Here is a 15,403-nt window from a genome sequence, read left to right on the forward strand (position 1 = left end):
TGAGGAAGTAAGATAAATTTGAACTTATTCGACAGAATACAGTAGATCTGGAAAATGTTGCAAGATCACGTGTGCTTGGCGTTTTTTTTTGTCTGCGACCCGAACGTACTTTGTATGAAATGTGAATGGGATAAACATAAATTATGATATGAAATTAATGAAACAATTTTATAGGTGAAAGAATGTTTAGTGTATAAATGTAAAAATTGATTCAGTACCTTTTTAACATTATTTATTTTATATTTACCTGTACCCCCATTATTTCAATCCTTAACTTAAACCATTAAACAATGTATGATTAAAATGAAATAGGTAATTTTACACACACGTTTTTTTGTATTTATTGTTTTAAATGAATAATCGTGTTATTTTGTGTATGTTTTATAATGAGACAGCAAGTGACTGGTATAGACATAATTATGGATTCTAATTTATTAATTGTTAGTTACAAAAGTGCAATCAATCATGCTAAGCAAGGTTAGAATGGTATATATTAAATTATACATATTTAAAAAATGCAATTTTCTCACAAGTTCTCCATTTTGCAAGATTGTTTTAAAATAAACCTCACCTAAACCAACATGTAGATTACACGATCTAATAAAAAGTTCGTCTAGTCGATGGTCTCACCGAAAATTATATTGCGTCAAATGAGTTTTTATGAATAACTCTTTTTAACTTTATTTTGACATTGTCTCTTAAGATCTAAGTTTGAGGTAAAATAATCATGAAACGCCATTTTCCATCATCCGAGTAGTACCGCACGCACACCGAAACTATGGAACAACGTGAACATTAATGTATTTTTCAACCTCGACATTTGCGGAATCGTCGATATAATCAATGGAGCTACATAAATAAAAAAATTGAAAATCCCAGTTTTTTTGGGACCATTGGAAGTAGATAAAGACCACTTTCATTTTGTTTACAGGCGAAGATGATGGAAGGGTGTTAATTAGAAGTTGCAATTTCCTAAATAAAAATAAACAGCTGATTAACGTAACTCGCATAGTTAGTACATACAAAAGTTTGAATAGATTTTTTACAAGTCGGCAAATGTAGCTTTGTTAGAAATAGACATGCGAGCGCTTTGAATTACAATAACCCCGTTTCACCATCCATTGATTAAATTTATCTGACGGATAAATGTAATGTCGTCTCTGTTTGTTTTGTTCGAATAGACGGAGACGGTATCATATTTATCCGTCAGATAAATTTAATCAATGGGTGGTGAGACAGCCCCTAAGACTTAAATAATTGTTAATGCAGGACTGCGTGACCTTTAAAGATTGTGTTGATGACCTAAAGCTAGTATGGCTAGTAATCTCTAATGTGTAGAAATAAGGTTGCGTTTTGATATCCTAAGCTGATGACGTTAGTATTGTTTTTGATAAGTTATTAAATCTGACCTTAAAAGTATCATAACTTATGGTGAACAAGTCTCTAATAAATAGCACGCCTTGGACACTTAGGCTCAATTACAGATGTGCAAGTTGCAGAAAGTTTCCAAAAAGTTGGGAAAGTTACGGAAATTTCTGGAAATTTTCAGAAGAAATATAAGACATTTATATTTAAGAAACGGAAAGTTTCAATCCCCATGCAAAATTGTGAGAAGTTTCAGAAATTTTCCTGTATGAAAAATTCCGCAATATTGGAAAGTTTCCTTTGGCACATCAGTAGGCTCAATTCACACCGAAACGCGATGTGACGCGGTACATTTCAGGGAATACGTCAAATGTGTACTAAAAATGATATGTGGGCGGCGGTTCGGTGTGAGTTGATCCCAAGTGTCCAACAACCCGCGCTTTTAGAAACTATTTTCGCCATACAATTTTAAGTATGGTTATCTATCACTATCTTTGTTGTAAATGATGATTGTGATAGTAGTCTCTTGACCACAACCAATGGGATGAAATAGAACGTGTCAATAACATTTTTTGTCTCTTATGTTATATCAATTACGGCAGTGTTGTTTTTACAAATTATTTTAGCGTAACTGTATGTATGCAGTCACTTGCTTCGAATGAACTGTCTCTCCGTGAGTGGTTGCACGTATGAATGACTAAACTCAATTGTAACGGTGGTTGGAAAGATTTGATCGTTGTTATGCATTAAACGTAAGAATTATAAAATCCTTCGCGCCACCGATGCAACTGGGTGTAGAACTTACCTCACTTAGCGAATCATTTGCCACGCTGTTCGACAAATTGATAAATTTTGTATAAATATTTATAACGATAATGTAACTGTTGAGTAAATTATAACAGATGATATAAGGTGCTTATGATTATCGTTATAATACAAAGTTGTGCATATAGCCTTGTCTTTTATTTCATCACGAACCCACATGATCTTAAGTCCTCCACTGAGCGAGCCGCATCGCACGGTAGCCATTTTCGGTGCGATTTTGAGCCGTGACGAGCAAAATCATGCCTCATGCGCTTGCCTCGCGCGGTGACACGTAGTGGAGACCTAGCTTTAGGAAACCAGACGATACCAGAGAATTGAAGCGAACAACACGAGAACAAGACGAGCCCAGCGTTATAATCAGAGATCGGAGAATCAGGAACTTAAAGGTGGCAATTTTTTTATTTTATTTATTCGACTGTATGGCAAACGAGCAAGTGGGTCTCCTGATGGTAAGAGATCACCACCGCCCATAAACATCTGCAACTGCCTGTGGGGTATTGCAGATGCGTTGCCAACCTAAAGGCCTAAGATGGGATACCTCAAATGCCAGTAATTTCACCGGCTGTCTTACTCTCTACGCCGAAACACAACAGTGCAAGCACTGCTGCTTCACGGCAGGATTAGCGAGCAAGATGGTGGTAGTAATCCAGGCGGACTTTGCACAAGGTCCTACCACCTGCAATTAATTAATTATTAGGACAGTGAGCTTTGTACGTTTACCTATAATAAAACAATGATTTTGTTCAAAACTATTTAATCGTTATTTCATTATCCTTATAATGTAACATAAATAAAGTACAGTGTAAACAGTATAATATCTTTTTATACACATTTGTAATAAATAATTACAATATTTATTTAATCTAAATTTCATCACATTAGAAACATTAGAGAACCGAATACAGTGTGACAAAAAAATATCTGAGAGTGTTCAAAGCTGCAAATATGTTATGTTATCATAAATATCGGAAATTTCAGGTGCTTAAAAAACCGCCGAGTTTAGACTTTAGACAATTTTTTTTGCAAGTCTAAATTCGGCTTTAGAGTGTATTGTGGTCGCTTGCAATCGGATTCACCATCTCTTTCTACCCACATCCTACAATTCATGACAGAAAGAAGTGTTGAAAACGATCGATTGTGATTACGAGTGCGTACAATAAGGCCTCCGGACACGACCGTATTTACAATTGCGTATGGACGTGTTCAGATATTTTTGAGTAAGTAGGTACATAAATAGTTCCAATGTTTATAACAGCGACTCCATTATCGTCAACACTTAATACAGCTAACAGTGACACTATAACCCAGTCAGATATTTTGTTGCGCTGTATCCGAAATACAGAGACATTTAATCAAATAACCATTTCAATTATAGCTTTATAAAGTAAAAATATTGCTATGATTAAAAAGTGAAAAGTAAGGTTTGACTCTGAATATTTCCGTGCATTAAAACATAGCAAGATCGAAGGACCAAGAGGCGACTGTACCAAAGTTTTGCTAAAAACATTGGTAAGTGTGAGACGTTTTAAATTAGGCATGACGTGAATACATAAAGAAAGACAGATGACCGACAGTGGTTTGATACTTAATACACTGAATAATGGGGTGAAAATAATTTCATATATGAACATTGAGATGGGTAATATGATGAATAATTAAAAAAAAAACATCACAGTAAGCGCAATGCGTCAATATTTCTCAGCGTTTCATTTATAGTGGAAAACGTAATTCGTTAGTCATATAATTTTCTAAAGATACTGAAGATAGATACCAATAATACATAATTGTTATTAGAAGCTGATTAGGCCCTTAACACAATTGCGAGTAGCGAGCGTATTATGTACGAAAGCGATCACGCAACAAGTTCGCCGCGACTACTATCTGTATAAAAAACACGATCGCAACTCGCGTGTGATAAGGCCCTTGCTGTATAAGAGCGCGTACAAATAAAACGTTCGAACGTATCATAAATTCGTTATTAACTGAATCTAGCTGACTGACATATGAGGCCCGTAGCCAATGTAAAATATCATACAGAGAATGAACTATTGTCATGAAAAAAATCTAATTAGTTCGTATATTTGGACAAGTATTTTTTATTTTGTCAATCCAACAGAAAACTTTGAACATGAAACTACCGTGAGGTTCACTCATATTAAATGATAATATATCGGATAACTCACGTCTGAAGTCGAGTTCACCTCGACATGTTCCGCCGAGCCGCGCTCCGAGATGAAGGGTTACGGATTAGCCCGAAACATGTCGAGCTAAACTCGATTTCAGACGTGAGTTATCGGATATATTACCATTTAATATAAACGGAAAATTATGAAATATAGCCAGTTAAAGTCCCGTGTGATGTTACGCCGTGCGACACTTTTTATCATGACGTGACGACACGAGCCCACACTCCCGCATTTTGATGCGCTTCCTCTGTAATTTTTTGTTTGATTGACAAGAAAGAGTGGTCAGGACATTTCCCTAAAATAGTCATTTCCTAGTAGCTAAATTTCCAGTCGTACATTTTTCTTGATTTACACAAGACCAGACGTATTTATTCCTTACTTAATTTTTTAATTCGCAGATTTTCCCAAATGCTTTTTTTCCCAATATGCTTTTTTACTGAAGCTTATTTTCACAATCGCGTTTTTTTTCCCAATTTTAATCGACACAGAAACAGTGTCAATGGAGCTCCGCTCCGTGTAGTTTTGGCCCTTAGGGCCGATGCAAACTTAACATAATTTAAACCTACCTATGTTTCTGTGTCGATTGAAATTGGGGAAAAACGCGATTGTGAAAATAAGCTTCAGTAAAAAAAAAAACATTTAGGAAATCTGCTAATGGAAAAATCATGTAAGGAATAAATACGTCTGGTGTACGGTCTAAATTAAGAATAGGAAATTTTGCTACTAGAAAATTTTGGGCAAATATCCGAACCCCCCACAAGAAAAAGTATGTTGGCAATATTTACTGGTAATGTTATAACTGACGGACTAAAGACTATGACCATCATATTAATCGTCGCCCAAAACACAGCTTTCTCAAAAGGATCCTTAGTCATCTGGATTTCTAAACAATAACACAATTCTAACCCAAAATTTAACTTTTTCAATAAGATAACCAGCCAAAATAAAACAAGAAGCAGCTGCATCTGAAAAACACTGGTAAAATTATTTGAATGGTTTTATTTCAGGGATAAAAGCTAATTCGGTTAGAAATTGGCTAAGTGAAATTTACTACTTAAAACAACTAAGGAATGGATCTACTTTATCAAACTAAGAAGTAGTATATAGAAGATACTCGTATTGTAAAGTGTATATTTCAAGAGTTTAAAGTTTTATTTGTAATAGAATATTTGAACTAGCGTCACTGTAAAATAAATGTAGCGCCCTTGGAAAACAGTTTCCAATTTAGTAAAAACTGCTTTAGTAGACTTTTTAAACTGACGGGTTTTTCTCATACATAAAAACCCGTAAGTTTAAGGAATTCAATCTCACAATCATTAATGTCTACATATATACTAAACTAAATCACAAACAGCCGAAAAAGTCCAATTTCGTACATCTTTGGGCCTCGAATTATAAAAGCAGTTTTTTTACCATAATTTATCAACAATAGAATTTATTTCGTTATAACATTTTTTTTACATTTATACAAGTCCTATACATATTTACGCTTATATAAAGTATATCTGGTTATTAAAAAGTATTGGACATTTTAGGGTGAACCCTGCATTTTGAAACCTAACTTCGAATCACCACATCCTTAATGACAGCAAAAAAATAGTCCAATGCTATGTATAAACATTGTTTATAACCGTAGTATTATAATCGATGTTTTGTAAAAGTTGCCTAGAGGAGATCGCTGTGAAGCGATAAGGCCGCCTATTGCTTATCTTGTAAATTTTTCTCTATGTACCTCTGTTTTCTTTCTTACTTACTACATTGTGGTGTTCTATAGAGTCATTGTATTGTATTGTAAGGGTCTAGCAAATAAGGTGGCATAAACAAACAGACTGCTGCCAACGACTGAGAAGCTATAACACATTATAGTTCAAGTACAGTGCCCACGGAAAGCACGCAAAAATACAATGGAAAAAAAAACATACCGCCTTAAGGTGTTAATTTATTTGTCAAGATGTTATTTTTTTATTATTATAAGCCTGTGTGTCCTATATTTCCTTTTGTTGCTACTGTTTTTGTAGTCTTTTCAAGTTTAATGTTATCATATCATCCGTATTAAATGATACTGCTGATATAGATTAGACTTTTCTTAATAATCCAATGCCAGAAGTGAAAAATACTAATGTAATAACACGAAAGGATGTGAATTTGTCAGTAAAATCTAATCTAACAAAAAAAAACGAAGCATAGAATTCTCAGTCTAAACGAATATCTGTAATCTGCGTGAGACTCAATAGAAGCGCTGCACAGATCGTACTTTGTCGGAAAAGTTCGCTTTCTCAACTAGCTTACTGAAGTTTACTGAAACAAATTAAGAAAGCAACACAATACGAAGTTATCCGACAAATTACGAATGAAAAACATTTATTCAATAGATTTGTATTACACAGAAGCGATCTGGAAACTGTTCCAAACGTGCAACTGTGCAAAACGCTCTAAAATCCTAAAAGTCGAGTGAATGATGAATTCTCACCTACAGTACCTCCGAAAAGTTTATTGAAAGAAAGTCATATTCTGTTTTTGCAAGTATTATTAAGTAAAAAATACTGCCTAAGAAATCGCCTAGGAAATTTAACCAATAGTGTGGAAACATCATGTACCAGGCTGCCCCCCCTCCATTGTAATGGACCTTACGCTACTTCGGGATCTGTATCGGAATCCATACATATTAAAAGTCATAATGTAATGTTAGCCACAATGATCCCTTGCCACAACTATTTCTTCTTGGAAACTATAAATAATTCTTGATCGTTATAAAATAAACCAAACCTAACCTATAGTCGTCAGGACGGCCATTTCAAAGTTCCTGAAAATTTTATGGCATTAGAGAAAAAAGAATTATGGCAAACATAATATTATGACCTACAATGTTATGGATCGCGAACAGGATCCCTAATTCGCAGGCCTCAGTCCGTCCAATCTCCAGCGCTTTCTCTCACTCAGTCATAGGCAGTTAGAGCCAAGACAAAGTGCGCCCACTGTATTACGCTACCGTAAGACTCATGCCCTAAACTACTTCCTCCTGGTGCTGAGCTGATGCTGCAGCTCCTCGATCTGATGATGCTGGGCGGCCAGCTGGTCATTCAGGCCTCCCACATGCTCCGTCAGTACAGACATCTGTTGCTCGTAGTTATGGGAAGTCGAGTGCAGTTCCTCCTCCTGAACAAGTATTCAATAAACAAATTTATTACCGACTAACCCTATTTAAAACTAATAGTATAATAAACGGATGCCCCTTGTTTTATCAACAAACTTTTCATCGAAAACGATTCATAGAATATTTGCACTAATATTTGCATGTCATATTTTGCCAACTGTGACTTCGAACAACGTTTCTTTGTTTGGTCGCTTTATACATGAGAAAATCGTTCCAATCTATAATACATTGTTGTAGAGGCTCGAAAGTAAGCAAGAGATGAACGAGTTAGTTTGAAGGCCGATCCGAAGGGGAGGCCTTCAATAATACGAGTTCATCTATTTCACTTTGGGCCGAGACTAAACATTTTCACGCTCACTATGAGGAACAGCTTTTCACGTTCACTATGAGGAAATAAAAAATATTTATCACAAAACAAACAATAAAAACACCTCATAAAAGTCATGAATGACGCATTCTCGTTGGTCGATTTAATTTCACATGCAGCAGATGATTACTTTTGATTGGTCCAATTGTCGTTTCAGCACGCCGGGAATGAAATTCAGAAATTATATTCTAAAAAGTCGTATCGTATTATGAAATACATATATTGATACGACCTGTTTTCGTAATGTGTTACATTGTTGTCGTGTTTTGCGCGCCATAAATGAGTCAGCTGTTAAATGTACATATATAGGCAGTTTTGGGTACTGGATTTAGGTTATCTATGGCCACATTTTCGAGCACTGACGGGAATAAAACTAATAATGGTGTTATTGATATAGAAATCATTGACATATCTAGTTGGCCAGTCAAACAAATCCAAGGATTAGCTCAAATATTTCAGATTAATTCCCTTTGTATAGAATACATAAATAAGGCTTACCAATCTGCTAATAGTTTTATGTTTGTCCTCGATCGTTTGCGCGTCCGTTTCTCTGTCCCGTTCCATCTCCTCGAACCTTAATCGCAGCATCTCACACTGCAAAACAAAAACAGTCTTTGTTGAACTGACTTTTCTACAACCATTAACAATAGGCTAAATAATATCCTAAAAAGTATGATTATTTGAACAAAAAATTATGAAGGCGTGACGTCACGGGCACCCACACTCAAACATTTCGTGTTTAATTTTGACAAAAGAAAAAAAAGTGTCATATATTTTCTAATAATCTAACTGAGAGATTAACCCCCTGTTTCAGCATCCATTGATTAAATTTATTTGACGGATAAATATGATGCCGTCTCTGTTTCATTTGTTCGAATAGACGGAGACAAAATCACATTTATCCGTCTAATAAATTTAATCAATGGATGGTAAAACATGGGGGTAAATAGAATATTTTTTTAAAAGACGAATATCGTTAGATGGCATCAGTATCGAGAAGTCCGTTTGCCGTTAGTCTTGCTTGTGATTGGCTCATTCAGTTAGCTATTTAACCAATCACAAACGTGCCGCAAATGTCAAAGTTAACAAACGGAGCTCACGATACTAGCGCAAAGTAACCCACAGAAATCTTCATTGAAAACTCACCTCTTTCACATAATGTTCAGTCTTACTCTTCAATTGTTCCCTTTCCGCAGCCAGCTCGCTCATTTTATTCCTAAAGTAAGTCGTCATCCGATCCTCCCGCGTCTGTATCTCGTGTCCAAGAAGGAAAGGCACCTCCATACTGCCGAGAAGCCCCGTAACTCTGCCCTCGCCGTCCACAGAGGTCTCCGAGTAAAAGTTGAAGTCTCCGGAGTCGTGGCCGTCGCCTCTCCTCTTCTGAGACGCTGATATATGCTTAGCTATCTCTAGTTTTAGATTCTCGTTCTCCATTTGAAGGAGCTCGTATTCCATTCTTAGTTTTTGGTTCTCCTGAAACAAATGTTAGAATATGTAAGGTTTCATCTATGGTAGACTAGTGGTTACCTATGACCAGCAGGTTGCAGCAGGTTGTGGGTGCGCCCCTGAATTTTTCGGAATTAAGCTTTAGTGGAATGCACAATTTCGCGATAGCGTGAAATTTCAATGCAGTCGCTAGGCGTAAGGGACGCTAGCTGGCGTGAGTGCAATGAGGGCTATCGCGTATGAATTCGCCACTAGAGGCGCTAGTGTAGCGTGAGGTCTCCGAAATGTCAAATCTCATAGTTTTTGGGTGAGCTACGCGGGTTTATTTATAATTAGAATAATTTTGTGAATATTTTGCATTATCTGAAATTAATTATGGCAAATATGCGTTCCGGGGCAATGAATGTCTGTGTTTTGAGACAGTTTTGTCTTTCGGAAACCTTTGTCCTCCCTTTTTTCCGAACAAAACGGGGACTATGCAACACTGTGGCATGCTCGATATTTTTATGGTACGGTTTTAAGGTGTATTAAATATGATTTTAATCTAAACTTTGTTTTCACGCCCGTAATAACAGACTTTGAAAGCCATACTTAAAAACCTCACGCAACAGTGCGCCATCTAGTGAGACAAAAAACGATAGCCCTCATTCGCGGGCGCACGCCTGCGGGCGCGGGTGCAGGTAAAACCCGTCGCACGCGACGCGCGCAGTGCAGTCAGCGCTGCTCATACTGTTTTTCAATATTCGTCCACCCACTGTGCAAACCGCGTCAGCTAGCATAGGTCCTTATGGTTACGCGTACGAAGCGGCGGGTAAAGGCTGGTATAGTATGATTTTTTTGAGGTGTCCCGATCTCGTTAACAGCCCACCTTTCGGACAAAGCCATTGTATTCTTATGTCCTCAAGTGCATAATCAGTGCAGTTTAAAATGAACGGAAATATAAGATAAAATAGCTCATTGAAATAACGACTTTATTATTTACAACAGAGATCTCATTTTAAATAAAACTTTGTTGGCAGATAATATTTTTCAAAATTGAATGGGTCGTAGACAAGCAGCCTCATGGAAAAGTATTATCTGCGAACGAGTATTTATTTAAAAATGCACTTTCTGCTCTAGCAAATAAAGTCGTTATTTCAATGAGCTGTTTTATTTTATATTTCCGTTCATTTTAAGCTGAGGATTAAGCGGTTGAAGGCACAATAGAATACAATGGCTTTATTCCGGCTGTTAACGAGATCAGGACACCTCAAAAAATTCATACTATAGCTTATGTTAATACTTTAGCAGACAGACCTGTTCAGCAGTATGCGCGCGCGCTCCGATCTGTTCGGCTGTGTGTAACTCGTCCACAGAACTCAGGGCATCCTCGCTGCCAATCTGTCACAAAATACTCAGTTAACTCCTAAATCAGCTAAATAAACAAAGTAAAAACATTACCACTCCTTGCAGTCGGGTAAAAAGTAGGTAAATCTGGCCATAGCAGAGGTGTCTAATGAATTTGGCAAGCGAGGCTACCAATGAGGCTGGCATAGTCACAAAGGTGCATTTAAGCCTCGAAAAAAAAAGTAGAACACAAAGGGCATTTATCCTTAATATTACCAGCGCTTTTGTAAAGGCCCTCATTGCCAAGATGAATGTACCTACCACATGAAATTTGGCAAAAAGTTTTTTTTAGACCAAAGTATGACAATCCACTTAACTACTAATACAAGCAAAACAAACCACATTAAATAATTATTAAAAGATAATAAATAAAAAAAAAATATATTATTAATAATTATTAATACAAGAAAAAATTGGAGATGTATAAAGTCTCCCAATAAAAACCGGCCCAAAAGTCATCATCATGTCAGCCGAAAGACGTCCACTGCTGGACATACGCCTCCCCCAAGGCTCTCCACTCAGACCGGTCTTGTGCTTTCCGCACCCACCAAAAGTATAAAATTAAAATAAATAAATAAAAATATATCATGATTTTTTTAAAATATTGAAGTAAATAAGATAAGATTTGTAATATTATTCTCAAACTTTATGGATTTGATTCTATTCAACATTTGCTACAGCCACTAAAAGTGCACTATTTATGATACCACCATTCAACAAATCTAGTGAAATTACCAAACTGCCTGCCTCCGATAAGAAGTCGCCATTACAGCTAGCAACGCTCCCTGAAGGCACATGCTTATTAGGGGTGCCTCCTAGTCTCTCTTTCTGGGCTTCCTCTAGTGCAAACTGCAGCTCCTGATTCTTATTCTTGAGTTTAGCAACTTCACACTTGAATTTGCTATCACTTTCACTCATATGTCTTTGATAATCTTCAAGAGCAGCTTTCAACTGGGACAATTCGAACACCTTGTCTGAAAGCTGATTGATTTAATGCATCAGTCAATTGATAATTCTGGGGCCCTAGTGAAAAAGGGGTTAATTCTGCAGAAGTTGAACAGCTGATTTCGACTTAAACTCCTTTACACATAAAATAGAAAATATAGCCATGTAATTTCTGCAGACTTAACCCCTTTTTCACTAGGGTCCCAGAATTTTGTTACGGTACAAGGGGATATTTTAAGATAAGATAAAGTTATAAAAAATATATTACTCATTTATCATAAACATTGTTATTTTGAGTTGTGTTCTCTAAGTTTTCGCCGAAAATATGTTTCCCTAACAATTAATTTCCCAACTGTTCATATGGGCAAACAAATTCTTTTTTTTTTGAAAATGTAAGTAATCCAATCGATAGGTTCTATAGGATAGTTTTGAAATATATCCGGAACAGTTAACAATTCCAAAAAAAAAATTGTTTGTCCATAGGATTCAGTTGGGAAATTAATCATTTGCCAAAAATATTTTCGGCAAAAATACAGGATCCCATTTAGTATTTACAAGCTGCATCTAGTAAATACTAAATAACGAATTAAATAATAATAACATGAATATATTAACTTTGAATTAATTAACCTTCAAACTTAGGCTTCAGGGCAAAACCTTCGGTACTCTAATCACTGACAAAATGTCAGAACAGTAGTAGTTTAACATGATGATGTCCACTAGAAAAAATACAATAACTTTTCAATCTAACATTTCAAATTTATTCAAACCATTATTGCTAAATCTACTGCATTTGACAACATTACATGATAATTCCAAATTTTACGGACACAGCTTTAATAAAAGCTAGTACCTGGGCAACCAAAACAAACTCGAAAACTGAAAAATACATGTTGTTCTAGAATCTAGAGATAAGATAAAGCTAGATCGATTGTATGCCCCTGAACTGATGACTGATTGTATGCCCACAGAAAATTTTATTGAAATGTAGCAGTTAGATTGTTGGTATGAAATAGTTCATTGAATTACTAATGCTCTGACTAAATAAAAAGCTAGAGCTCTGTAAGAGAGCTTTGCATAACTAGTTGTCTTGCATTCATAGTACAAGCTTCACTTATTTTGACACTACATCAAATGGTGTAAATTAAAGTATTCGCTTAGAAACAGTTGTTACACCCGCACGCACTTGTGGTTATTGTAATAAAATATGAATATAAACAATACACTTAAGTTAGGTAGCAAATATAAATTTTAATGAAAAATATGAGTACACATAAAATAATTTAAATTTTGACACAATTCTTCATCACTCAAACTGCCAAATTCACTTGCGGGTGTACGCCACAAGAGGCATCTTTTGTTTACGCGGCGGCATCCTTTGACAAGAGGCGGCGCGTGCCAAGGCGGCGCGATGCAAAGGCGACCGTTTCCAAGCGAATGGACTTTACCCCACAGTGTTTGATTTTATTTTATGGTACCTCTGAAGCATAGTGTGCATTTTCGATGATCTTCTTCTGCAATTCCTCTTGCAATAGTCCAGAGTCCAGTGCGGGTGCAGAGCTGGTTGATGCGGGCTTGTCGTCTTTACTCTTCGTTTTCTTGGTTGATTTTAACTGAACAGATAAATATGGTTAATTATAGAAGTTTTTTTTTGAGATACGAGTGGAAGAAGAAAGGTGAGGCCTTTGATCAGCAGTGGCACACCATGTATGAAAGAATGAAAACAATGGCATATTTTCTAAACTGACTTAAAATATCCACCAGTCAACTGAATTTGTTTTTCCTTTATATTTTTTGTTTGTTGATATAATCCTACTTTTGTACAATGTATATGTCATAATTAAGTTTCAGGCCTAAATCAAACTTCCATTTGATTCAATTTCGAATCTTGACATTCCATTCTTGCTAGTTTAACTTTAACCAGGGTGTCCAATACAAATCCTAAAAAAAATCCCTGACTTCCCTGATTTTCCCTGGCCACATTTCTAAGTTTCCCTCACCAATCATGTATATTTCAAAGCTGTTATATGACACTTATATGATTTTTTTTTATTGCCCGAGATACTTAGCTAGACCTGATGATGGTAATTCAATTCACTGCACACCGAACATGCTTACTTTTTCATTGACTGTTTTTATGGTGCCACTCTTTAATACGTCACCTGGAACGACTGGTGTCAAAATATTGAGCTAAGTTTTGGGAAATCACAAGTTTTTTTCCAGACTTTTTGGATTTCTACGATATTTCCCTGATTGGCTCTGACTTTGCCAGACCACCTTGAGCTTCCTTGACTTTTTCCTGACTTTCCAGAAAGTGGACACCCTGTTAACAGAATAATCACAGAGGTGGCATGATATGAACTTCAAATTTTATAGGAAATAGCCCCCTTGGAAGGTTACCTTTACTTGCCCGAATTTCATTTGCCCAAATTGCACTAGCCATACTAATTTTTGCCATAAAATATATAGAACCATGCTATTTTCAGGATTTTTTTAAATGTCATCATATAGAATGCAGTAGGTTAAGTTAGATTAGTTTAATATCAACTCTGAAGAAATTACTACTTCAAAAATAAATTACTTTATGGCAAATGAAAATTCTAGAAAACAATACATTTGGGCATATGAAATTAGAGCAAATGAAAGAGAACCCTTGGAAGGATGTAGTAGGATCATTTTTATCCAGGTAAAATTGCTTAGTTTCTGCTTAAGTTGCTAACAACAGCTAATAGATAATAATTATAAAACAACATACAAACATCATGATCATCATGTCAGCCGAAAGACGTCCACTGCTGGACATAGGCCTTCCCCAAGGCTCTCCACTCAGACCAGTCATGTTTAACATGTTCTGATGTAAAAATTTAGTACATATTGATGATTTTTAATGATTGTATATGTTATATACATTTACCTGTAACGCTTCCAGCTCATCCTGCAGCACGGACACGCGACGCGTCAACTGCTGATTCCTGAACGTCAGCGAGTCAATCTCTAACTCCCCTTTCCTCAACAACTTCTCTTTCTCTTTCAAATTCTCCCTCAACTCATTCGACTTCGCTTGCTCGTCTAAAACACCCTTCTTCAACACTTTAACGTGCACTCGCAACTGCAACGGAAACAGTAAATTTACGAATTGCCGACTACATTAGCACACGATAACGAACTACCAATACCTTTGAATATTCAGATGCCAATTTTTGGTATTTCCCCTGAACGTCACCCGTAGGTAACCCTTCCATGGTTTAGTCTCACGTTGACGCCGACATTACTGTTTGATGATGGATTTAAACACTGTATTTGCTTAACTAAATATTGTTAAAACACCCACTTTCCTGTGAAAGAAGTGACATGACACAACATAACAGTGCTGCCAACTCTAAAATGCAAAATTATGGTTTTTGCAATATGTAAAATTTCGGCTGACGACGTTAGGTCTGTCAGTATTTTTGCGGTTTATTGCCACCAGCTGCGTTTTGTTGCACTGCTTTTAGCATGCCAATGCCCAATAAAGTAATGAATCAGAATTATAGTACATTTAACACTGTGATCGTACATCGTACTGAGGGCTAGATTATCGTATGCCCCAATAATTATCGTACGGATTGGCAACACTGTGACATACGTAAATCTGACATTTAAAGATAGGCCACATTCATGAGTAAATCAAATCATCGAATCGGTTTGCGAAGAATCGATAGATGGTTATTTTAAATTGAAACATAAATT

General features: G+C 36.2%; 1 protein-coding gene across 2 annotated transcripts; it reads right to left on the reverse strand.

Moving 5' to 3' along the window:
- Positions 1-3,941: 3,941 nt before the first annotated feature.
- LOC141432832 (uncharacterized) lies at positions 3,942-15,047 on the reverse strand. Of its 2 annotated transcripts, none has more exons than XM_074094623.1 (8): positions 14,851-15,047; positions 14,589-14,783; positions 13,153-13,287; positions 11,477-11,710; positions 10,640-10,723; positions 9,044-9,370; positions 8,396-8,491; positions 3,942-7,532 (listed from the first exon to the last, which is right to left on the reverse strand). In XM_074094623.1, exons 1-8 carry the CDS (start codon positions 14,914-14,916, stop codon positions 7,386-7,388), a joined length of 1,284 nt encoding a protein of 427 aa, XP_073950724.1. In that variant the 5' UTR covers positions 14,917-15,047; the 3' UTR covers positions 3,942-7,385. The 2 variants fall into 2 exon arrangements, with proteins under 2 accessions (XP_073950724.1, XP_073950723.1); XM_074094622.1 differs by having other exon boundaries at positions 11,465-11,710; positions 14,851-15,046.
- Between the last annotated feature and the right edge of the window lie 356 nt (positions 15,048-15,403).

Source organism: Choristoneura fumiferana, chromosome 11 (genome assembly GCF_025370935.1).
Source record: "Choristoneura fumiferana chromosome 11, NRCan_CFum_1, whole genome shotgun sequence".
Taxonomy (NCBI): domain Eukaryota; kingdom Metazoa; phylum Arthropoda; class Insecta; order Lepidoptera; family Tortricidae; genus Choristoneura; species Choristoneura fumiferana.